The sequence below is a fragment of the Triturus cristatus genome, chromosome 11 (assembly GCF_964204655.1).
Source record: "Triturus cristatus chromosome 11, aTriCri1.1, whole genome shotgun sequence".
In the NCBI taxonomy this organism is placed as follows: domain Eukaryota; kingdom Metazoa; phylum Chordata; class Amphibia; order Caudata; family Salamandridae; genus Triturus; species Triturus cristatus.
In genome coordinates, this window is record NC_140594.1 from 63,311,405 (window position 1) to 63,338,059 (window position 26,655).

At 50.3% G+C, this 26,655-nt stretch overlaps 1 protein-coding gene across 5 annotated transcripts in view; it reads left to right on the forward strand.

The window, feature by feature from the left end:
• LOC146783245 (uncharacterized) overlaps positions 1-26,655 on the forward strand; it is a 312,026-nt gene that overhangs the window by 166,833 nt on the left and 118,538 nt on the right. For all 5 annotated transcript variants that reach the window (XM_085633267.1, XM_085633266.1, XM_085633265.1 and 2 more), the window contains one exon: positions 1,655-2,664. In XM_085633267.1, the coding sequence (XP_085489393.1) occupies positions 1,679-2,664 (986 nt within the window). In that variant the 5' untranslated portion in view covers positions 1,655-1,678. The remainder of the gene's footprint in view (positions 1-1,654; positions 2,665-26,655) is intronic.

A 26,655-nucleotide genomic window follows, 5' to 3' on the forward strand; every position in this document is an offset into this window, starting at 1 on the left:
TTAAAAGTACAATTTTTTTAAACCTAGTTTTTCTCTTTTAATTGAAATGCTATTTTATCCTAATATTATTTCATTTACTGTTTACATTTAAAAAGTACACTATTTTCTTCCTCAATTCATATTAATTGCTAAATAAAAAAACACATTTTGCCCCCCACATTTTATGAACATTTCAAAGGAAAAATCCAATGTTCGTGGTATTATGCTTTTTTGTTTTTTTAATGGAAGTTAAAGATGCACACCGGTAATAGACTTTCCTGATTATTACTGATTTTGATGAGAAAAATGGTCAGTCCCTCTTCCCCCCCCGACCTCGCCCCAAAGCACACAATATTACCTATAAAAAGTAGTGTCTGAAAAGAGAGGAAAGCTTGATGAAAAAGTTATTAGTCTAAAAACACGATTAAAGGTGTCACTTTACCCCAATAAAATTAAAATAAGGAATATAACCTACCTTAAGAAATATTCTTGCAGCCTTAGCACAGGCTCCGGTCCATTCAGAGTTCACCGGCGGGAGCCAAATTCGTCTTCACGCTCATGAAGAGAATCCTCTCACAGATGATCCTTTAATGGGATTAAATCTGGTTGGTTTGAGACAAGGGGCACCTGCAAGTAAACATTTAAAGGAATGAGGAAAGAAGTTGACTGCTCCAATGCCAGGCGCTCTTCCTTCTTCAGGGGCAGTGTTATATTTCTTACTCTTATTACAAATCATATTAGAGCGTTAAATGTCATCTGTTGGGTTCTATAGCATTCCGCGAACCTTTAAAGCATGAACAAAGCAAACCATTATAAAGCATTGAAAAGTATTCAAGATAAATTATTAACTCTACCATACCATATACATACTATACCTGAAAATATCTCTGAAACTAACTTCAACACAGCACCCTATGCCTAACTCTAATGCGAACTGTAACCCACACATTAACCATAATTCTAACGTAAACCTCCCTCCCAAGCCTTATCCTAACCATAAGCCTACAGTCTAACCCTAAATCTAACCATAACTCTACACCCCAACACTAACCCTAAAACAGACCTTAACCTAATGTATACTCTAAACCAAACTCTAATCATAACCTTCCTTAATGCTAATGCAAATCCTACTCGTAACCCTGCAGCATACCCCAAATCTGATACCTAACCATAGCCCAACTCCAAACCTGGACCTTCTAAAAAAAAAAAAAATACATTCATCCTACTCTGGAACCCGCACTCTAATATAGGCCACCTAACTCTCCTGATACACCTAAGTCTATAATTATAGCTAGACCCTAGCCTGGAATCTAACTCTAATTCAAAGGCTAACCCTAACTTTGACTCTTCACCCTGCACCCTACCCATAACTCCTGAACCTAACCCTAATGCACACCCTACAACCTAATGCTAACCGTAACTCAAACCCGACACTGTAACACTGACCCTCCTCATACATGCAAACCGAAACCATAGTCGCAATCTTTTTTTGGGCCTTTACATTTTTTTTTTAACTTTCTATATGTGAAGTTATGATTTAGGTGGAATAGATTTTCTATGCTTGGAAATAGGTGTTTGGAAAGATACCATTCCAGTTTGCTTTGGGTGGCCCATGGCTTTTGATGTCATTGCAAGTGTGACCATTTACCGACTATGTGCCTTTTTTCTATTTTAGGTCTATTATTCCTGTGGAGCAGTGATGAGCACCGTTGAAAGAGGCCTCATTTTGTCACCTGGATTTCCTAACCATTATGACGCAGGGGCCCACTGTGTGTGGCAGTTTTTTATTCCCGCTGGGACCCATCTGATCCTGGAGATGTTTGACTTTGATGTGTTTGAGAGCAAGGGCGAGGGGGATATGGTGGACCCCTACATCTACCCTTTCAAGAGGGCGAGCCAAGACACAGTCACAGCAGAAGATGAGACCTCCAGGGCGTCACCCACCTCTAAGCCCCCTCTTCAGGTTGTGGTGGACACACCTGAGCCGGCCTCTGGCTCAAGGATCCAAAGCGGTGTAAGTGGGTATTTTCACACCCAGAAAAAGACTCAACCTGAGCTAGTGGAAAGACCAGGACTTCTGACATCACTGGATATGTCTGCGACGGAGCAAAGTCTATTGCATAGCAAGCTGCAGTCCATATTTGAGGCCAAACAGCCAAGCTGGCTAGACGAATATATTAACGAGTATGGCTTGAAGGATGTTAGTGGTGGAAGTAAATTTGCAGACGACCACGCTAGACAACAGAACCAAGCTGCGGAAGATGACGGCAAACACTTCCAAATCCACCCTGATGTGCCGGACAGTGCGACTCCCTCAGCTACTCCCTCGGTCACAGACACCTCCGACACCTTTCCGCCCCCAGCAGAAGCGTGCCCCCAGGATGTCCTGTATATCTCGGATCTTGTGACCTTTTCTTCACGCTTCTGTGGAGCCAACTCCCCGCAGAATAAGAGCCTGGTCTTCGGCTCGCCCTCGGAGATGATGGAAGTGATTATGGAGCTGATCACCACCACCACCGGTGGACGCGGCTTCCTCATGCTCTTCGACTATCGGAACATCTCTGGGGTCACGGCCATGAATGTCCAGGAGCAGAGGGACAGGGAGCACCTAGTGGTGTTGGCCATCCTTGCTGGTGTGGCCACTTTGGTCATTCTGCTCCTCAGCGCGACGTGCTTAGTCTACAGGTATGGATGGCTTTGCTTTATGTATTGGTTAGTCCCATGTGAAGTGAGTTCGCATCCCACAAAGGTCTCAGGGCCTCTCCCAGTAACCTGAGAGTACAAGAACCCCTGCAGTTGGATGGTGGACCACCCGCGTGTTTCTTTTCTGTGCCTAGGATGGTCTTCATGAGGAAGAACTTTACAGAAAGGAAACTTCAAAGGGAGGCTAGCAGCAAAGAGGTCCATTAATAAAGCTCAGCAGCCTCGCTGTCCAATGCAGAGAACTGTGTGAAGTTAACAGATTTCAGCACGGCCAGTAACACTTCTGGGGCAGATGTACGACCGTTTTTGCAGTCGCAAACTGGAATTCAGCCCGTTTGCGACTGCAAAATTGGGTCTGCCCCATGCACAAACCATGTTTTGCCGAGTCAGTAACCTACTACTGACTCGCAAAATATGGTTTGCGACTCCCTATTAGGAAGGGGTGTACCAAGGGTGTCCCTTCCTAACAGCAGGTCTCACAGCAATGTATGATTATTTTGCAAGCGCATTTGTGGTCACAAAACAATTGCAGTTTACCCCCTACTTCAAGTAGGTGGTAAGCCACTCGCAAATGGGAAGGGGTCTCCAAGGGGCCCCTTCCCCTTTGTGAATGGGTGTGAAAATATTTTTTATGAGCAGGCAGTGGTTGCAGGGACCACTGCCTGCCCTTAAAAATGTAAACGGAAAAGTTTCATTTTTATTTTTTAAATGCATCCCGTTCTCCTTTAAGGAAAACGGGCTGCATTTAAAAAAAAAATGCTTTATTTAAAAAGCGGTCACAGTCATGGTGGTCGCTGACCCCAGCAGGCCACCATCCCTGTGAGTGCTAGCCATTCCCAATGGGATCACCAGTTCTGCTTGCCTCATGAATATTGATAAGGCATGCAATTTGTGACCTCATTGGGAATCGCAAACAGTGTCTGTGAGACTGTTGTATATTCACTTTAGCGAGTCAAAAATTGCGAGTCGCAATGTGGCGCAATTTGCGACTCGCTAAAGTGAATGACCGTACATCTGGCCCCTGGAGTCCATACAATGAGTACCGCTTAATTGGGCTTTAGCAACATCTTCAGGTGTGAAGAGAAAGCACATTTCATGGTATATGCTGTCAAACATTATTACAAAATTAGCGCAGCAGTCTCTTTCCACCGTTAAGTTAATGGCTTACATACTGGTCATCCTTATCACACAGTCCATGACTTCCTCATCAAAGTTCTTGCTCACGAGGGCTTGTGCCCCACCAGAGACATGCAATCTCTTTCACCCTTCAACAAAAAAGGCAGTTCTTCACTTGAACTTGTGGGAAATACTCGTTCCTCTTGCTTGACTAATCGTACTGCCCCCACCTTTATCCTTAAAGGGTCGGTGTGCCAGCTGACTGGTGCAGAGGGAATGGAATTTCCAGGGCAAGAAGTACCAATTCTGGATGGAAATTGCACTGTCCAATTTTGAGTTATTCCACTTGGAATGCGGAATAACATGAATCACTTGTTTTGCATGGTTAAAATACGTAGATTCCAATACGGTGGGGAATAACAGACTCTTTACTACTCCCACTTACCGCCTGCGTTGTGCAGATGGTAAATATGCTCAGTGGGATCACTGCGGGTTGTAGGTAGTTGGTGGGGCGGGCACCAGGGCGAGGTGAGGCTGATGCTTGGTAGGAGGGGAAAATTCTGTTCTTCCATGCTATAGGAGGGGGTCGGGTGGGGGCTGGGCAGAGCACAGCTATTCAACCCAGGTCCCACTCAGTTTTACAAGTCCCCTTTTCCCAACAGGTAAAATTGATTTGAGCGTTCTGCACAGGGTAACCCTGGCTGTGGAAACACAACACCTCTCAAGTTGGGCTGGAGCGGTATCCTTCTGGAGTTACCGCTTCCACCGACTCCGAATCAGGCTATAAGGAGGCTCTCTCATGGTACCTCCTTCCATGTGGTACTAAACTGCTCACATAAGGGCCTCAGACAATGTCCCCAAGCCCTGGGTATCGACTAATAAACTGACTCTGTTCTTTTGTATAGTTCCTTGAGCTGAAGCTTGGTTTCTCCTGCCCTAAACCAGAGAGGGGTGAAGAACCTAGACTTTCAGGTGTCCCCCCAAATATCAGGCAGTCTAGAACCCGTGAGGTCCTAAACGAACCCCGCAGTTGGGTACCACTGTTGCATTTCTCAAGCAGAAACCTTGGCCGGCATCAATATTTAAGGCCTACTGGAGGAAAGAACTTGCACCAAGTCTATGACCTGGATAAAACGCCACGCCTACAGGCAGGTCACCTGTGGATGTCACATCACACGTTGGGTTCAGCTTTAGGATAATGTAAACAAAGCTGGGAGGGCTGTATGTGTCTGAGCTGTGTGAAGAGAGGACCTGATGACCGAACTGGTTGCACCAACAGGTTTCTGAATGCAGGGCCCTCTCAAGGTTGTCACACTAGGGCAGGTATGGTTTTTGAGCCCACTTTGGTCTTCTTGCATCCATGTGGCAACCTTCCATTTGAGTGGGGTCTTGAGTGGCACTGGAACATCCGATAGCTCCACAGGTGACCACTCATGAGCCCTAGAATGTCTGTCCTTACCATCCAAGCGCCTTAAACTAGGTGGGAGTTAACCGAGAGGACACTCCATGAGCTCAGGACTGACCGAGGAAGGTGTTGGGTGTTCATGCACCCTGAACTCACTGAGACGGGTATTAACTGAGATAACACTCCATCCACCTGAAGCTCAACAAGGCGAGTGTTAACTGAGATCTCACTTCAGATGCCTTAAACTCACTGGGGTTCTTCTGACCTCATAATGCACTCCAAGCCCCCAAACTGACTGAGGTAAATGTTAATTTATCATTATTATTATTATTGTAAAATCCTATATAGCGCCTCAGCTACCCACAAGGGGTTTCCCGGCGCTTTAGCAGCAGGTAAGGTCTAACCACATCATGTTGACCCAGAATATCCAGATCTTCAGTTATTTTTGAAAAGTGTTCCACGAGGTACAACTTCTCTAAGGTTGCGGTAGGGCATTCCAAAGATTAGGGCCCATGTATGTGAAACAGATCTCCATACGTGCCCGTTTGACTCTGGGAACAGTGTATAGCGAGAGGTCACTGGAACACTGGGGATGAGCCGGCTGATAGGGTCTCACCATTTCGTGAAGATATCGGGCCGACTCCTGATCTTACTCTGTGCACATAGCACAGGGCTTTGAATTGAATCTGTTTCTCCACCTTGAGCCAATGAAGCTCGCCAACCCTTGGCGATGCACTTTTTGGGAGTCTGTAGAGCAACCTGGCAGCCGAGTTTTGGACCACTTACAACTGTCTCGTGGAGGCTTCATCTGACCCCAAATAGAGGACTTTATCAATCAATCAATCAATCATTGGCATTTATAAAGCGCGCTACTCACCCGTAAGGGTCTCAAGGCGCTGGGGGGGAGGGGGTTATTGCTCGTACAGCTAGGTCTTGAGCTGCCTTCTGAAGGAGAGGTGGTCCTGTGTTAAGCGGAGATGGCTGAGGAGAGAGTTCCAGGTCTTCGCTGCGAGGTAGGAAAAAGATTTGCCTCCGGCGGTGGCTTTGCGGATGCGGGGGACGGCTGCCAGGGCTTGTCCGGTCGATTGCAGGGTGCGGGTGGGTATGTAGAGGGAGAAGCGGTGGTTGATGAGTTTGGGTCCTTGGTTGTGAAGGGCTTTGTGTGCGTGGGTGAGGAGTCTGAACATGATCCTCTTGCTGACTGGGAGCCAGTGAAGCTTTTCCAGGTGTCCGGAGATGTGGTGGTGGCTCGGGACGTCCAGGATGAGGCGTGCGGCGGCGGCGTTCTGGATTCGTTGGAGTTTCTTCTGTAGTTTGATCGTGGTGCCGGCGTAGAGTGTGTTGCCGTAGTCCAGGCGGCTGGTGACGAGGGCGTGGGTGACGGTCTTCCTTGTGTCGGTGGGGATCCAGTGGAAGATCTTGCGGAGCATGCGAAGGGTGTTGAAGCATGCCGATGTGACTGCGTTGACTTGTCTGGTCATGGAGAGGGAGGAGTCCAGGATGAAGCCCAGGTTGCGGGCGTGGTCGGTGGGTTGGGGAGTGCTGCCTAGGGCGGGGGGCCACCAGGAGTCGTCCCATGCGGTGGGAGTAGGGCCTAGGATGAGGACTTCCGTCTTGTCGGTGTTGAGTTTAAGCCGGCTGTCCGCCATCCAGTCCGCTACTTCCTTCATTCCTTCGTGTAGTCTGGTTCTAGCAGAGGAAGGGTCGTTGGTGAGGGAGAGGATGAGTTGGGTGTCGTCTGCGTAGGAGATGAGGTTGAGTCCGTGTTTGCGTGCGATGTTTGCCAGGGGCGTCATGTAGATGTTGAAGAGGGTAGGGCTGAGGGAGGATCCTTGTGGGACGCCGCAGATGACCTTGATCGCTGTTGATCAGAAGGGGGGGAGGCGGACTCTCTGAGTTCTTCCGGCGAGGAACGAGATGATCCAGTCCAAGGCCTTGCCTCGGATGCCGGCGTTGTTGAGGCGCTGTATCAGGGTGCGGTGGCATACCGTGTCGAAGGCTGCGGAGAGGTCAAGGAGTATGAGGGCCACGGTCTCTCCCTTGTCGGTCAGGGATCTGATGTCGTCCGTGGCTGCGATGAGGGCGGTCTCGGTGCTGTGGTTGGCCCTGAAACCGAACTGCGAGGGGTCGAGTGATTCGTTGGTTTCGAGGAAGGTAGTCAGTTGAGTGGTGACGGTTTTCTCAATAACCTTTGCTGGGAACGGGAGGAGAGAGATGGGTCGGAAGTTCTTGAGGTCTGTGGGGTCTGCTGTCGGATTCTTGAGGAGGGCGTTGAGTTCGGCGTGTTTCCAGCTCTCGGGGAAGGTGGCGGTGGTGAAGGATGTGTTGATGACGTCTCGGAGATGGGGGCGATGATGTTGTCGGCTTTGTTGAAGATGTGGTGGGGGCATGGGTCGGCGGGTGATCCTGAGTGGATGGAGTTCATCGTGCGGGTGGTTTCCTCGGTGGTGATCGGGTTCCAGGCGTGGATGGTGGTGCTGTGGGGGGTGGGTTCTGGTGGTGGGTTCGCGTTTGTTGTGGTGAAGCTGTTGTAGATGTCGGTGATTTTGTGGTGGAAGAAGGCTGCGAGGGAGTCGCAGAGGTCTTGTGACGGGGTGATGGCGTTGTTTTCGGCGTCGGGGTTGGAGAGTTCTCTGACGATGCCGAAAAGTTCTTTGCTGTTGTGGGAGTTGTTGTCAAGTCTGTCTTTGAAGAAAGATTTTCTTGCGGCGCGGAGGAGTTGGTGGGGTTTCCGGGTGGCGTTTTTGAGGGCTGACATGTTCTCGTCGGTCTGGTCGAGGCGCCAGGTTTTCTCGAAGGTGCAGCATCGTTTTTTGGAGTCCTTGAGGGTGGAGTTAAACCAGGAGCTTCTTTTGTGGTTGGCTCCGTTCGCTCGGGTCTTCAGGGGAGCCAGGATGTTAGCGCAGTCGGAGATCCAGCTCGTGAGGTTGTTGGCTGCTTCGTTGGGGTCTGAGGTGCTGGTGGGCGGGTTCTGGGAGAGAGCTGATGTGAGTTGGTCGGTGGTGATTCGGTTCCATTGTCTTCTCGGTGGTTGTTGAGCGTGGTGGTGGGTTGTGGTTTTCCTGTAGCTGAAGTGGACGCAGCTGTGGTCCGTCCAGGAGAGTTTGGTGGTGTGGTTGAAGGAGATGTGTTTGCTGGAGGAGAAGATGGGGTCGAGCGTGTGTCCGGCGTAGTGGGTGGGGGTGTTGACCAGTTGCTTGAGTCCGAGGTTGGAGAGGTTGTCCAGTAGGGTGGTGGTGGTGTTGTCGTTGTAGTTCTCCAGGTGGAAGTTGAGGTCTCCCAGGAGGATGTAGTTGGCGGAGGGGAGGGCGTGTGGGCTGACGAAGTCTGCGATGTCTTCGCTGAAATTGGTGCGTGGTCCGGGGGGTCAGTAGATGAGGGTTCCTCTGAGGGTGGTTTTGGGGTCGCTGTGGATTTGGAAGTGGAGGTGTTCAGCATCGGAGAGTGTGTGGTCGGTGTTGGTTGTGATGCGGATGGACCCCTTGTGGACGATGGCGATGCCGCCTCCGGTGCGGTTGGTGCGGTCTTTCCTGATGATTTTGTATCCGTCAGGGATGGCTATGGCGATGTCGGGTGCCGAGGAGGGGTTCATCCAGGTCTCAGTGAGGAATGCGATGTCCGGGGCTGTTGAGTCGATGAGGTTCCACAGTTCGATGGCGTGTCTGTGGACGGATCGCGTGTTGATCAGGATGCACTTGAGGTTGTGTCCGGGGGTGTTGTTCTTGTGGGGTGTGTTGGGGGTCCGTAGGCAGGTGAATCGGCAGTTGCGGCAGGTAAAAAGACCGTGAGTGCATCTCGGGGTGGTGCGGCAGCAGCCCGGCGCTCTGCCAGGGTTGAGTTTGGTCAGGGCGGCGGTGTCGTAGGTCAGGCGTGGGAGGTGTGGGTCGCGGGTGCCAGGGGTCATGGTGCTGGGCACGGTCCAGGCGCGGACGGGCGCAGACGGGCTTGCCTTAGGCGCGCCTTCGGCGGGCCAGCGGCGCGCCCGCTGCGCACGTCCGCTGCGCGGTCTCGCAGCGGCCACCATATATGGGGTAGCCGGGGAGGAGGGGTCAGCTGGGAGGCGGGCGGCGGGAGGGTAGGCGGGGGAAAAAACGGCAGGAAAAGCGGCGAGGGCAAAAAAGCGAAAAAAGACGAGAAGCGAGAGAAACTAAGCAAAAGGGGAACCGGGCACTAAAAGGGGGGCACAACAACAACCGGGCACTCTGGGGGGCACGCACTCTGGAAACACGGAAAAAAAGGGAGCAGCACTCACAACAACAGCCGGGCACGCACTCGGGGAACCAGGAAAAAAGGGGGCAGCACTCACAACAACAGCCGGGCACGCACTCGGGGAACAAGGAAAAAAGGGAGCGGCAGTCAGAATCACACAGAATCGCACAAAAGGAGGCAGGCAAGCACTGGTGGCGCTGCGGGGGCAGGGGAGCGACCTACCCTAAGGTCAAGGGTCACTACCTCTGTCTCGCAGCGGCCGCCATATATGGGGTAGCCAGGGAGGAGGGGTCAGCTGGGAGGTGGGCGGCGGGAGGGTAGGCGGGGGAAAAAACGGCGGGAAAAGCGGCGAGGGCAAAAAAGCGAAAAAAAGACGAAAAGCGAGAGAAACGAAGCAAAAGGGGAACTGGGCACTAAAAGGGGGGCACAACAACAACCGGGAACTCTGGGGGGCACGCACTCGGGAAACACGTAAAAAAAGGGGGCTGCACTCACAACAACAGCCGGGCACGCACTCGGGGAACAAGGAAAAAAGGGAGCAGCAGTCAGAATCACACAGAATCGCACAAAAGGAGGCAGGCAACCACTGGTGGCGCTGCGGGGGCAGTAGAGCGACCTACCCTAAGGTCAAGGTTCGCTTTACCATAGTCCGGTGTCAACAAGATTAGTGACTGGATGACTGTCCTCTGAGCTGAAAATGGGATCATCCAGATGATTTTCCGCAGCCATTTCAAAACTGCGAAGCAGGTAGTGGCCACCCTTGTTACCGTGGGCTTCATGGATAGCTTTTCGTCCAGCAAACAACTGAGGATCTTCACCTTGTGAGCTGAAACAGGAATCACACCCAAGGTTTCTGGCCAGTGCTGTAGACCCCAGAGGGATGGATTCTTTCCCAGCACCAGTACCTTGGTCGTGTCCCTGTTAAGTTTAAGAGAATTATTATTCATCCACGAGGCCACCAGACTCGAGCAGGAGATCGGGGCCTCAAGGTTGTGGTCCTGAGTGGATGTCAGAGAGAAGATCATTTGCGTATCATCCGTGCAGGAGAGTAAGGTGATGCCACAGCTTTTAACCAGGTCAGCCAGTGAGCGGACATAGATGTTGAATAGCGCCGGACTTGAGGCTGAACCTTGGGGAACCCCTAAGGTAAGGGCGTGCCATGTGAAAGAGGTGCTAGCTGAGAAAACCTGGAAAGTTTGATCCTTTAAAAGGATGCCATCCAGGATAAGGCCGTACCTTGGAGACCCAGTTTTGCCAATTTCCCCAAATCTGTGGCATGCGACGCAGTATCGAAGGCAGCGCTGCCGTCTCGCCTTCATCCAGGAGTCGCCTGAGGTGTTCTGTGACTCCTAGAAGGGTGGATTTGGTGCTGCGTCCCGCTCTGAAACCCACCTATGTGCACACTTCATGGACCCTGAACTCACTAGGCAGGTGTTCACTATGAACAAACTCTATGGGCCCTGAACTCACCAAGATTGGTGTAAACTGAGATCCCACTCAGTAAACTGAGATCACACTCTGTGATTAACTCATAAGAGCAAGTGTCAACTGAGAATAAACTCCAGGTCCCCTAAACCCACTGAGGCAGGTGTTAACTGAGCTCACAAACCATGGCGCCCTCAACTTACCAATGGCGGGGTTTAACTAAGATCCCATCTGTGAGCCCCAGAGCAAACCAGGTGTGTGTTAACTTGGCACACACTCTGTGTGCACAAAATTCATAGAGGCACGTATGAACTGAGATAACACTCCATGTGCCCTAAACTCACCAAGTCGAGTGTTGACGTGGACCACACTCTAAGCATGATAACCTTACCTCAGTGGGTGGTAATTGAGATAAGCTCACCTGTGTGGGTGGAAATTGAGATAAGTTCACCTCAGCGGGTGGTAATTGAGACAAGCTCACCTCAGTGGGTGGTATTTGAGATAAGCTCACCTCAGAAGCATGGTAATTGAGACAAGCTCACCTCAGCGGGTGGTAATTGAGACAAGCTCACCTCAGCGGGTGGTAATTGAGACAAGCTCACCTCAGCGGGTGATAATTGAGATAAGCTCACTGAGTAATTGAGATAAGTTCACCTCAGCGGATGAACATTGAGACAAGCTCACCTCAGCGGGTGGTAATTGAGACAAGCTCACCTCAGTGGGTGGTAATTGAGACAATCTCACCTCAGTGGGTGGTAATTGAGACAAGCTCACCTCAGTGGGTGGTAATTGAGATAAGCTCACCTCTGAAGGGTGGTAATTAAGATAAGCTTACTTCAGTGGGTGCTGATTGACATCACTACAATCACCATAAACCTCACTGAGGGGGCTCTTAACCAAAAACACACTCCATGTGCCATAAACTTACTAAGGCGGATGTTAACTAACATTACGCTCTTTGTACCCTAAACTGACCAAGCAAAGTTTTAACTGAGATCCCAAAATGTGCACCCTAAACTCACTGGGGCAGGGGTTACCTGAGTTCACACTCTGCTCACCATAAACTCACTGAGGCAGGGGTTACCTGAGTTCACACTCTGCTCACCATAAACTCACTGAGGCAAGGGTTACCTGAGTTCACACTCTGCTCACCATAAATTCACTGCGGCAGGGGTTACCGGAGTTCACACTCTGGTCACCGTAAACTCACTGAGGCAGGGGTTACCTGAGTTCACACTCTGCTCACCATAAACTCACTGAGGCAGGCGTTACCTGAGTTCACACACTCTGCTTACCATAAAGTCACTGAGGCAGGCGTTACCTGAGTTCACACTCTGGTCACCGTAAACTCACTGAGGCAGGGGTTACCTGAGTTCACACTCTGCTCACCATAAACTCACTGAGGCAGGGGTTACCTGACTTCACACTCTGCTCACCATAAACTCACTGAGGCAAGGGTTACCTGAGTTCACACACTCTGCTTACCATAAATTCACTGCGGCAGGGGTTACCGGAGTTCACACTCTGCTCACCATAAACTCACTGAGGCAAGGGTTACCTGAGTTCACACTCTGCTCACCATAAATTCACTGCGGCAGGGGTTACCGGAGTTCACACTCTGCTCACCATAAACTCACTGAGGCAAGGGTTACCTGAGTTCACACTCTCTGCTTACCATAAAGTCACTGAGGCAGGCGTTACCTGAGTTCACACTCTGGTCACCGTAAACTCACTGAGGCAGGGGTTACCTGAGTTCACACTCTGCTCACCATAAACTCACTGAGGCAGGCGTTACCTGAGTTCACACACTCTGCTTACCATAAAGTCACTGAGGCAGGCGTTACCTGAGTTCACACTCTGGTCACCGTAAACTCACTGAGGCAGGGGTTACCTGAGTTCACACTCTGCTCACCATAAACTCACTGAGGCAGGGGTTACCTGACTTCACACTCTGCTCACCATAAACTCACTGAGGCAAGGGTTACCTGAGTTCACACACTCTGCTTACCATAAATTCACTGCGGCAGGGGTTACCGGAGTTCACACTCTGCTCACCATAAACTCACTGAGGCAAGGGTTACCTGAGTTCACACTCTGCTCACCATAAATTCACTGCGGCAGGGGTTACCGGAGTTCACACTCTGCTCACCATAAACTCACTGAGGCAAGGGTTACCTGAGTTCACACTCTGCTCACCCTAAACTCACTGAGGCAGGCGTTACCTGAGTTCACACACTCTGCTTACCATAAAGTCACAGAGGCAGGCGTTACCTGAGTTCACACTCTGGTCACCGTAAACTCACTGAGGCAGGGGTTACCTGAGGGCACACACTCTGCTTACCATAAACTTTGAGGTCTGAGATCAAACGTCATAGGCCCTAAACTCCCCTGTGTGATTGTTAGCTGTTCCACACAACATAAACTCTTCGAGTAGGATGGATGGGTGGGTGGGGGGCTCGGGTGGGTGGATGGATGGGTGGGTGGGGGGCTCGGGTGGATGGATGGATTGTTCATTGAAGGATGAAAGAGTGGAAATAATTCTTGTAAGGAGAGCCGTGTTTGCTTTCCTTGTGTGCTCAGGGTGATTAGAGTCATGTTTCATGTGTGTTGGGGGAGTGGGGGTATTTTTATTTTCTGGCTGCTCCCTTGCCTCTGTGGAGTCTTAATGCAAACACAAAGGAAGCTATGAACGTCTATCTCTTCCTGGCTCATATATCTATGCATGTTCTGGATATGATATGAACGTATATATATGTAGTATTTGCAGAGTCGAACTTGGCAAAGGCCGCGGAGGGGGCATCTTTGTAGCTCTCATTCCTGTCTTATTCGTGGACAGGAATAGAGGACCCGTCCTTCGGACTCAGGAAGTGGATTTGGTCAGCACAGGTCTATTAAGCAGCAGGTGCCAAGTGAACCCTTCAGGCCTCTGTCATGACCTGTCGCGACACAGTAGCTGTCATGCTGACGAGTGTCATTGTTTTTTATTACACCGACCAACCTTACGTGTGTGGCAGCGGCTTCTAGGCCCCTGAGCCGAACTCCTGCAGACTGAGAAACGGGGCCGAGGCCGCCAGCTCGTTTGAGTGCCCCCTGCGACCACCCACCAGCCCGCATCGGCGCGCTTCGGATGTAAGCCATCAGGATGAAGCGGGGATTGGCTGACCCTTGCCCTCGCCCTCGGTAGCCGGGACTGGCTGCAGGGCCAGTCTGGCGGCCGGGAAGGGGTTAACCTTTTGTGCTTGTGTCACATGTGTCTGGCCGCGCGCACTGCTCCCTGACCCGAGCGATCCCCTGACCTGGGAGATGGGGCCTCCCTTCCAGTTAACTGGGCTCATCCGTTCCGTTTTCTGTCATGAATCTCGAGCTGGGTTTAATGCCGGAAGCCAGGCCTTGTAACAGAAACATGTAAATAAACGCCGCTGCTCCCGAAACCTGATGCCAACCGTGGGTAGGCATTGTACGCACTGTGCCTGAGTGCCAAATAGGGCGCGTGGGGGCCCCGCCCCCTATCTTCAGTGGGAGTGGCCAGTGGAGCAAAGGCTGTGTGTAACAAGGAGTTCAATGAGCAAGGAGGACATAGGTCTGTGCTGATAGGTGGGCGTACTTGGATAGACAGGACAGCAGTGCCAATGGTGGTGGTTGTTTTATAGATGCGAGGGCAGTGCCACGTGTTATAAGGATGGTTTTGCTTTTGATGATAAAGCTGCAGATGAGGCTGGGGTACTTTTTTTTATTGATGATAGGGGTAGTTTCAGGAGTGGCATTGTCGGGGTGTATTTGTAGCTGTGGTGGCAATGCATAGGGTTATGGCACTTGGCACTTTATATCTACTGGGGCAGGGTAAGTGGTTGCGAGATTTGGGGTTTTAACATTAATATAGGACAGTGCCATGTGTTATGAGGCAGTGGAACAGGCATGGATGTGGGAGTAAGGGCAGTGCCCTCTGTTGTGAGGCTGAGGTACTTTTATAGATATTAAGGGCAGAGCCATGGGTGGCGGTACAGGGGTTCGTTTCTAGCTCTGGTGGCGATGCCATGGTTTATGGAGCTTGGCCCTTCTGTACCATGGGGCAGTGTAATGGCTTGTGAGGCTTGATTTTTAACATACATATAGGACACTTTCCTGAGTTGTGAGGCTGGGGTACTTTTGAGGACTTGGGACAGTGCTATATGGTGTTGGACTTGGGTACTATAATTGATGTGAAGGTTGAAGGCCATGTTTTGTGAGACTGGTCATTTAAAAGGTTTGAGGCAGTGCAGGATGGGTACCTTTGTAGATATTAGATAAGGCCATGTGCGGTGAGGCCGGGTACTTTAAAAGGTATGAAGGCAGTGCCATGTGCTGTGAGGCTGGAGTACTTCAAAAGGTATGAAGGCAGTGCCCTGTGCTGTGAGAGTCGAGTACTTTAAAAGGTATGAAGGTAGTGCCATGTGCTCTGAGACTTGGGTACTGTAAAAGGTATGAAGGCAGTGCCATCTGCGGTGGGACCTGGGTACTTTTAACGGTATGAAGGGGGGCGTGGCCGGGCAAGATGGCCGGGTAGACGTGTCTTACCTCTGCTCCCAGTCCGCACAGCGATCCCGTGCTCTTAAGGGCATTATAGTTCTCCAGAATGGGCACACAACATTCCCACCTGAAGGGGAGTCTGTAGAGCATGATCGGGTGTTACGTGAAGTTGATTAGACACCCTGGTGAGCAGTGGCAAGGCCTGGGAGCTCGGCGGAGGAGAGTCGCAAGATGGCGGCCGCCACTTGCGATATGCCGGGAGTCTGCTGAACATGGGAGCTCCAGCACAGTGGCCGAGCGAGAAACGGGGAGCTTACCCCCTTGTTCAGACCACAGCAAGGACAGTAGTCAGTCCTTGGCTTGCTGCGTGTGGAGAAGACGAAACCCGGAGTTGCAGCGGAGGTGCACCGCAAAATGGCAGCCACCACATATGAGGAACTGAGGGGCTAATAAACAAATGTGGACAACCTCGTGTGGTCAGAGCGGATTGGGGGTGCCCATCCCCCTCTCCTGCACACTCGCAGAACTGATTCCTGGAACGCAGCCGGCAGCACCGTACTGCGGATTGGTATCTGGACTGGGATGCAATGCGGCGGTGACCTACCGCAAGGAAAGCCACTTCCTAAATGACCGGTGAGCAGGAGAGACATCAGGGCAGCCCGCGGTGATCTAGATGTTGGCGGGAGGCTACCCAGACCTTGAGAGTTCACATTGCCCTTGCAGATCAGTGACCTCTCGGGGATATGCATGACGTGCCTGACCTTATCATGACGGCCAGATCCCCTCCACATCACTAATTTGCACAAGGGATTTTCTCTTTCCTGAGGCGTTCCCCCTGAAGGACCCACTTGCCCAGCAGCATAACATAACATAACACGTGTATTTGTAAAGCGCACGTTCACCACTACGGGTATCTTGGCGCTGAATAACAGATGTTTATTGTTACCCAACTCAATGGTACTCATTTTATCGACCTCAGATGGATGAAAGGCTGAGTGGACCCGCCGGGATTTGAACCTGTGACCATGAGGTCGAACACAGGCCCCTGCAGCAGACGCATTAGTCCACTGAGCCATCAGACCCGGCAGCAGCAATCATGTGGTGAGGACGGCAGTGCCCTGTGCCCCATAAGCAGCTAGAGCATTACACGCAGTGGCAGGGTACTCCAGAACTCCACCCAAGAGACTATTGCTGACACCGCGAGGGGCTGAAAGTGTGAGACCATTGTGAGCCAGTTTAACCCGAGGAAAGGGTGGCGATCGCTCCATGTGATCAGCACGACGCATGTACACACAAGGCGGTCACTGTGGACGCACCTATGCCACCGAAGAAGACGCCTGCTAAAGTTTCCAACTACTTTCCTCCAGCTGAGAAACGACAATTACCAGTGCAGGGGGACTCCACGGATAACATGGCGCTTACAAGAGAAGATTTAATGGCGTCCTCACGTGAATTCAAAACTGAACTACGCGCGGAGCTTAATCAAGATATTAAAGCCTCCATTGAGCAACTCAAATCGAACCTGACTATGCGGGTGGCCCCTCTTCAACAAGACGTAGACTCTGTAGGTGTGAGGGTGATGGATTTAGAAACCCAAACCCAAGACCTGGACAGGCGGTCCGCGGAAATGCACGACCAGGTGCAGGATCTTCAGAAACAACTACAGCTCACACTTTTGAAGTCGGAAGACCTGGAGAACAGGGCCCAAAGAGATAATATTCAGATCTGGGACCTGGCGGAAAGAGCGGAGGGGCAGAACTTGGAGGCCTTCCTTGAGGGTCTCTTCGAAGAAATCCTCAGCCCGCGGCACCTCAAGATTAAGTTGGAGCGAGCGCACCGGGTAGGTGGGCAGCCTGCCGGAGACCGTCGACAGCCACGTGATATCCTCGCAAAGTTCAACTCCTTCAAAGTAAAAGAAGCTGTACTACAAGAGGCCTGGAAACACAGAGTGACAGCACCTTCCAGGGGTTTCGATGTACTGTGTACCAAGATTTGGCACCTGCGATACTGGCGAGAGGACACCAGTTCCGGCCTATCACCTCGAAGCTCCGAAACGAGTGCATAAAATACGGATGGACATACCCGTTTGGGCTGAGCTTTGAATATCAGAATAAAGTGCACCACGTCTTTGAGTTGAGGAAGGTCTACGGGTGTTGGGTCTCACCCCCGGAGATGCCAGGAACACGCAAGACGCTTCGGAGGGAACAGAGCGAGAAACCGAGAGGAAACGACAATGGAGCACAAGTCTGAAGGGAGGACATAAATGACCAACGCCACACACGGGGACCACACCTGCTCAGCCAATGAGCAATTGCTGAGGTAGCCTGCCTCGAAGAGGGAATCTAATTGAGACAGTGCATGCTCAGGGGTCCTTCTGTGAGATCAAGCCCGCTGGAGGCGGCTGAACCTTCTCAGTCACGAACCGCAAGATCTATCCTTTTAGGAGGGAGTGGATTTTCGCATGGCCAACATGCTCCCTAGGGACTTTAGCCGAAGCCCTGATCGAGGGATGCCGGTGAAGGATATCATCCGATCATTAAGCAATGGAGATCTTCTTCTTTTTGCTTGAGAAGCCGGGATGGGGCGCGGGCGGGGACTCTAGTCGAGTCACCCTCCAGCATTCCCAGTTGAGTGGCGCTCTACTCCGGTGAAGTTCCAGTTTTCAGTCGTTACAATTGGTTATTGGTATTGTTGGGGTTTTTGTTTTTGGGTGGGTGGGGGGTGGACACTGTGGTAGTTTTCAGGACAGAGCGAGACCATACACATTCCCACACAAGAGAGTCCCATGAGGGAAATAGGGCCGCAAGGATCCCTAGGTAGGCTTGTTGCACTATTTGCGACATCAGCAGTCCTTGGGGCGGGGAGGGGGTCTTGACGCACAGTTATGGCAATCTCCATAGCATCGTGGAACATTAAAGGCCTAAACTCGCCACTCAAGCGACAACAAATCTGGAAATATCTTACCGACCATCGCTTTGAGATAGTGGCGCTCCAAGAGACGCACTTAAAAAGAGAGGAGGAACTTAGACCTCGTCATAAACAATATCTCCTTATTTACCGTTCCTCGGCTACCACTAAACATCGTGGTGTGGCCCTACTCTTCCACAGCTCGATTAAATTCCAACCGGCGGCTATTAAATCTGATAAAAAGACGGCCGGTGATGATGGTAAAGGGTACACTCAGAGGGAGATTGTGTACTTTTATTTCAGTGTATGCGCCCCATGTGGGCCTGCACTCCTTTTTATCCACACTCCTGGACAGGATTGGAGAGTTTGCGGAGGGGCAGATAGTCCTCCTGGGGGATTTCAACCTCACCTGGCAGGCTGAGTTAGACTGTACCCATGCTCACAGACCAACGATCAGCGCCTTCCCCACAGGTGTTAAACAAACATTAAATGATCTTGGCCTTCGAGATGCCTGGCGCACCTTATATCCCACGACTGGAGATTACACATTTTTCTCCCATGTGCATCGCACCTATTCCTGGCTGGATTATATTTTTCTCAGTCAAAGTCTGCTGGTATCTCTCCAGGTGGCAAAAATTCTGCTCCTCTCGATCTCTGATCACTGTCCAGTCTCGATTTGTCTTAGCTGGGGACACAACACATCCGGTACTTCCAAGTGGTATTTCCCCGTGTCCCTCAAACAGGATAAACTGCTCCGGGAAGAGTTGAGGGGAGCGATTAGGTAATTTTTTGAGCTGAACACGCCCCAAGATGCCTCGGCCTTCAACAACTGGGACGCTTTTAATGCGAACATCCGGGGCAAATGCTTGGAACTCAACACTACCCTGAACAAGCAGAGAGCTCGAGAGAGGGAGGGTATAGATGCGGAATTGGAAAAGGCCAAAAAGGATCATAAGGATGCACCCACTAGGAGATCACAACGTACACTCACGACATTGAGAGGGAAGCTTAATGCTTAATGCTTGGGGAGAGGAGTTGGCCTAACGGCTAGGGCGGTCGACCTCGAAACTGGGGAACTGGGTTCGAGTCTCGGCAATGACACTGAACATCCTGTGATTCTGGGCAAATCACTTAATCATATGGATCCACCCGTAGGTTGAGTATATTAGGAAAATTCCTCAAGAAGACGAAATGTATCCCACGGCCGTGGAGAATACAAATCAGTTGTTTAAATACCCCTCACACACCAAAAGGGCCCTTGGTGTCATGCTTCATCATAGGGGTCTTCCCGCCCCTCTACGGGACGGGGCGTGCTGCGACCTACGTCTACGCGGGAGCACTGTTATAAGTGAAACCACTATGTGTGATGCAAGGGTGATGTGGGAATGTGGGAAGAAAATAACTTCCAATGGTTAGTAATGCCTAAATAGGTCTTATATGGTCCACCCCGGTCGGCTCCGTAGATGATCATCTACGGAGCCGACCGGGGTGGTTATTTTGGCGGGACAATTCCCCAGGGATTCATAGCCGAGTTGGCATTCCCCCCACCAGGTCCTGCGCTCATGAAGTAATTTTCTCATTTACAGCAAGTAAATGGACCATATAAGACCTATTTAGGCATTACTAACCATTGGAAGTTATTTTCTTCCCACATTATTCTATTTATTTGGGACACAATACGTTAATTTTTCATTGTAAATACATCACTGTGAGTCTTAGGAAGGGATCCTTATGGTCCTGAAGAAGAAGCTTGGGGAAGCTTCGAAACATGTCGGCACCATCAGGAGGTCTAGCTCATTGAGGCATACTTTCCTCCTCCCCCCACTATTTTACTAATACCAGCTCATACGGTTTAATAAAGTTCATTCAACCAGAAGAGCCAGGTATTTTTTAACTCACTTTTCCACTCACTCCTGACCCTTCCTCTCACACCCTTGCATCACACATAGTGGTTTCACTTATAACAGTGCTCCCGCGTAGACGTAGGTCGCAGCACGCCCCGTCCCGTAGAGGGGCGGGAAGACCCCTATGATGAAGCATGACACCAAGGGCCCTTTTGGTGTGTGAGGGGTATTTAAACAACTGATTTGTATTCTCCACGGCCGTGGGATACATTTCGTCTTCTTGAGGAATTTTCCTAATATACTCAACCTACGGGTGGATCCATATGTTTATGAACATTTGACCGGGAGGAAGTATCCACCTCCACCACTCGGATGAGTGGTACCTCTCCACTCCCTATTTTGTTTATGTTTACAAATCACTTAATCTCCTCGTGCCTAACAAAAATGAATGTGTCCTAATGTAACGCAACTGATGCTATGAAAAGCGCTCTGATACCCGATTCGGGTCACGTTCGTGCTATATAAAGCTCTATTAAAAAAAAAAATATATATATATATATATATATATATATATCTCCAAAAAAGAGAGCACCAACATTTGGAGGCCACACGCATCCGTGTAGTTATTTATTTTCACTGGCAACACAGCACACAACCTTTACACGCTAAAGCCGACATCGCCATAGTAGTTCCATCGCGTTTCGGGCTTCCTCACGCCCTTCTTCCTGGGAAATGGCACATCGGGAGAGGCAGCGCCATGACTTTTTTAACTGTTTTTAGAAGTCCCGCCTTCTGGCGTCACCGCTGTGCAGCATGGTACTTGTAGTAGTTAGAGTTAAAATCAATCAAATGGGATCAAACTGTAGTAGGTTCTGCTGCCCTTCTCTCCTCAAAAAAAATATAAAAAAAACCCACAGTGGGTTGCTCTAGTGCTTACGGGTGATGTCTGTGCTTGTCTCGGTCCAGAGAAAAATCACGTTGCTCCGTTTACCATGCTGCACAGCGGTGACGCCAGAAGGCGGGACTTCTAAAAACAGTTAAAGTCATGGCGCTGCCTCTCCCGATGTGCCATTTCCCAGGAAGAAGGGCGTGAGGAAGCCCGAAACGCGTTGGAACTACTATGGCGATGTCGGCTTTAGCGTGTAAAGGTTGTGTGCTGTGTTGCCAGTGAAAATAAATAACTCTACACGGATGCGTGTGGGCCTCCAAATGTTGGTGCTCTCTTTTTTGGATATATATATATATACACAATAATAGGGCGGAACACACCCTTTTACGGCTTTGCCAGATATCCTTTTCCCAGGGACACAAAATAGGCAGACACCTGGCCAGGCAACTCAGGGAGAAAAGAGAAAGGGAATACATTGGCAGCATACAAGATGGGGAAGGGAAGATAGTTTCCTTCGATGCAGGGAAAGCCAACATATTCGGGGCGTTCTACGAGCAACTATACACAGGGGAGACACGGGACATTTTGGCTCAAAGCTCATACTTAGTCACTAAATCTTATGAAGGTCACTCCGGCGAGGCACGCCAGTCTTAATGCACCCATCACACAAGAGGAAGTGAGCGCTGCTATCAATCTCTGAAACCCAATAAGGCTCTCGGGCCAGATGGCCTAACAGCCCACTTCTATAAAACCTATGCGCCGGACGTCCTCCCACACTTCATGCAACTCTTTAACTCAATGGCAGACGCGGGTGGGGTGACTCCTTCAGTGGCTAAGGCGGTTATATCTGTGATCCCTAAACTGGGGAGGAACGCACACCTATGCACTTCTTATCACCCAATTGCGCTACTCAATCTAGATGCGAAGCTGTATTCTGTGATATTGGCGGGACGGCTCAATGACCTCATGCCAGATCTCGTCCACCCGGATCAGTCCGGTTTTATTCAGGGACGGCAGACCCTCAATAACATTCGACAAACGATTCACCTGATCGAAAAAGTAATGAGACGCAAGATTCCGGCAGTTCTCGTGGGTTTAGATGCAGAAAAGGTGTTTGATTGGGTGGAATGGTCGTTTCTATTTAACACGCTCACACACTTTGGCTTTGAGGACAGATTTATTAGAATGATCAGGGCCAACTACATGCAACCCCGCTCTCGAGTGCAGGTTAACGGGTGCCTGTCTGCCCCGTTTCGCCTCTCTAGAGGGACACGGCAGGGGTGCCCTTTGTCTCCCCTGCTGTTCGCCCTCAGCATTGAACCGCTGGCGATATGTATCAGGGAGAGCCTAGAGATACAAGGGATCCCTTTCCGGGGGGGTGACACCCACAAGATTTCACTATCCGCAGATGACATCCTTTTATCTCTCACTGACTCCTCACTTTCACGTCCGGCCCTACAGAGGGCATTGGCTACGTTTGAGGCTGTAGCGGGGTTCAAAGTCAACCTAGATAAATCTTCTATTCTTAATCTCACACTCCCAGAGTTTGAGGCCCGGCGGTTGCGGGAACATACCCCCTTTCAATGGTCAGAACGTTCTCTTCAATACCTGGGTGTTCAGCTGACTCCGTGTCTAGAGGGTCTATATTCTGCAACTTCAAGGCGATCTCAAACGATGAGAACCCCTTTTTATATCCTGGCTGGGTCGAATTCATGCGATCAAAATGACTTTACTCCCCAAATTTCTGTACCTCTTTCAAGCCCTACCCATTGAATTAGACCGAGACCTCCTCCCCAAAATCAGATCTCTTGTCACCCAGTACATCTGGCTGGGCGGCAGGGCCCGCCTACCTTTCCACACACTAAGGTGAACAAGAGCGGAGGGGGGGTGGGGGGGGGGGGGGGTTAGGCATACCTGACTTTGGCCTCTATTATAAAGCTGCCCAATTACGAATAGTGGCGAAATGGTCCAAACGTGAGTCGGAAAAGCACTGGCTCCATATGGATCGGGCCATTGCGGGGAGGACTATCTGGGATCTCATCTGGAAACCCAAGAGGGATAGACCCGCTAACGCGTACATTAGCACTCCCACGCGCACCACCCTGAGGGTATGGGCCTCCATCTCGGGGGGATGAGTGAACTACGTTCCGATCCCCATACACCCGATTCACTTTAACCCGGCTTTTCCTCCAGCGCTCCAGGAGGGTCCCCTCAACTGCTGGCGAGAAGGCGGCTGCCTTATGCTAACAGACCTTTTTCACAACTATGACATTTTAACATTCGAGAATTGTCGGAGGGAATTCCACTTGGAGCCCGAGGAACATTTCCATTACCTTCAACTCAAACATTGGGCTCTTACCCCCCCGATTCAGGATACGTCCACCAGAGAGAGATCGAGATTTGAAAAATTTGTTCAAAGGGTGGGCACCATGCAGGGCGTCACCTCCTTTTTGTATCAATCACTACTAACTACCACCAGAGCGCCGCGCCCTAGGTACATGACCATGTGGGAGGGTGTATTGAAGAGAGACCTTTCCAAAAAGGAGTGGGCGGGCCTTTGGTCTGACATTGCCAAATTTAATCACTCCCTTGAATTGCGAGAAGCCCACCTAAAGACGTTGATGGATTGGTAACTCTATCCCGCCAAGCTTAAACGGATATTTCCGAACACGTCAGATTTATGCTGGAGAGTCTGCGGCCTCCTTGGGGATTTCCAACATATATGGTGGGACTGCCCTACAATCACGCCTTTTTGGAAAGAAATTCTCGCACACATTAAAAGCATGCTGGGGTACCCCATACCCACTTCTATGAAAGGAGTATTGTTGGGCATCCGTGACCCATCCCTAGAACATCAAACTAAGGCTGACAAGGCCATTATGTGGACCTGCATTGGGGCGGCCAAAGTGGCGATTGCAGCGGCCTTGAAGAAGAGGGCGGCCCCCACCCTCTCCTTGTGGCTACGGAGGATAATCTGTCTCGAGCGAATGACGGATATCTTTAGAGATGACGACAACAATTTTGAGTACAAATGGGGACCTCTGGTCGTTTATCGTACCAAAGGTCTTCGTCTGGCGGTTTGCCCTCACTCCATACCGGACATGCATCTATTCCAATTCTAAGTTCTATACTGGTGGCCATCAGTAACCTTTTTGGGATGCGCTAGTAGCGATGCCCCAGATACGACGCTGCCCTTACAACGCCATAGATGATAGCTTTCACAAGCCTCATTGACAATGAGCACCACACTTTAGCCACCGCCACCACTTTTTGTTTGGGGGGGGGGTTGTTTGGGAGGATTCTTTTAATGTTGGAAGGGAGAGTCCTCTATACTCGTCGCAAAAGAAAGACGGGTGGAGTATGTAAAGCTTTTTCTTTCTGCAAGAGCCTAGGCCTTTACAGTGTTGGAAACTGTGCCTTCAATGATGTAGTCTTTATAGAGAAAGGCCGCGGTCCAGAGTATTGCTAGTGGCACGCCCACAGCATAGCTTTGTTTACTAAACATTGTAATCACCATTTATCTTCACATATGACTAACTGCTATGACGTGTATACCAAATGCTAATAATAATAAGTTTGGAAAAAAAAGGTATGAAGGTAGTGCCATGTGCTGTGAGGCCGGGTACTTCAAAAGGTATGACGACAGTGCCATGTGCTTTGAGACTTGGGTACTTTAAAAGGTATGAATGTAGTGCCACATGTTATGAGGCTGGGGTACTTTATAAGGTATGGGGGCAGTGCCATGTGTTGTGAGGCTGGGTACTTCAAAAGGTATGACGACAGTGCCATGTGCTGTGAGACTTGGCCTTTTTAGAAGGTATGACGGCAGTGCCAAGTGCTGTGAGGCCGGGTACTTCAAAAGGTATGACGGCAGTACCATATGCTTTGAGACTTGGGTACTTTAAAAGGTATGAATGTAGTGCCACATGTTATGAGGCTGGGGTACTTTATAAGGTTTGTGGGCAGTGCCATGCTGTGAGATGGGGTACTTTAAAACATAGGAAGGCAGTGCCATGTTTTGTGGGTTCTTTAGAAGGGATGAAGGAAGCTAGTGCCCAGTGATGTGACACTTGGCTACTTTCAAAGGTAAGATGGCAGTGCCATGTGCTGTGAGACTTGGGTACTTTAAAAGGTGTGAAGGTAGTGCCATGTGCTAGGAGGCTGGGGTACTTTTAAAGGTGTGAAGGTAGTGCCATGTGCTAGGAGGCTGGGGTACTTTAAAAGGTTGGAAGGTAGTGCCATGTGCTCTGAGACTTGGGTACTATAAAAGGTTTGACGGCAGTGTCATGTGCTGTGAGACTGAGATACTTTAAAAGGTTGGAAGGCAGTGCCATGTGCTGTGAGTCTTGGGTACTTTAAAAGGTTGGAAGGCAGTACCATGTGCTGTGAGACGGAGGTACTTTTAAAGGTATGAAGGCAGTGCCCTGTGCTGTGAGACTGAGATACTTTAAAAGGTTGGAAGGCAGTGCCATGTGCTGTGAGTCTTGGGTACTTTAAAAGGTTGGAAGGCAGTACCATGTGCTGTGAGACGGAGGTACTTTTAAAGGTATGAAGGCAGTGCCCTGTGCTGTGAGACTGAGATACTTTAAAAGGTTGGAAGGCAGTGCCATGTGCTGTGAGTCTTGGGTACTTTAAAAGGTTGGAAGGCAGTACCATGTGCTGTGAGACGGAGGTACTTTTAAAGGTATGAAGGCAGTGCCCTGTGCTGTGAGACTGAGATACTTTAAAAGGTTGGAAGGCAGTGCCATGTGCTGTGAGACTTGGGTACTTTAAAAGGTATGACGGCAGTGCCATGTGCTGTGAGACTTGGGTACTTTAAAAGGTATGACGGCAGTGCCATGTGCTGTGAGACTTGGGTACTTTAAAAGGTATGAAGGCAGTGCCATGTGCGAGTGAGATACTTTAAAAGGTTGGAAGGCAGTGCCATGCGCTGTGGGTCTTGGGTACTTTAAAAGGTTGGAAGGCAGTGCCATGTGCTGTGAGACGGAGGTACTTTTAAAGGTATGATGGCAGTGCCATGTGCTGGCTGTGCCCTGTGCTGTGAGACTGGGATACTTTGAAAGGTATGAAGGCAGTGCCCTGTGCGACTGAGGTACTTTAAAAGGTTGGAAGGCAGTGCCATGTACTGTGAGTCTTGGGTACTTTCAAAGGTTGGAAGGCAGTGCCATGTGCTGTGAGTCTTTTGTACTTTTAAAGCTATGAAGGCAGTGCCATGGGCTGTGAGTCTTTGGTACTTTTAAAGGTATGACGGCAGTGCCAAGTGCTGTGAGACTTGGGTACTTTAAAAGGTTGGAAGGCAGTGCCATGTGCTGTGAAACTGGGGTAATTTTAAAGGTATGACGGCAGTGCCATGTGCTGTGAGACTGGGGTAATTTTAAAGGTATGACGGCAGAGCCATGTGCTGAGAGTCTTGGGTACTTTTAAAGGTATGACGGCAGTGACATGTGCTGTGAGACTGGGGTAGTTTTACAGGTATGGGGCATGTGGCGGGTGACACATGTGTCACGATATCTCCTGGAACCTGGACAGCAAGCAGACGATGGCTCGAGTGTGTATAAACCAATTCCTTAATCTGGAAGACATGCTTACGAGGGTGGCCCAGGAAATAACTATCCAAGAATGATGCCAGTAGGTCGCTCAGTGGGATGAGCACCTGCTGCGGAGATTTAGGA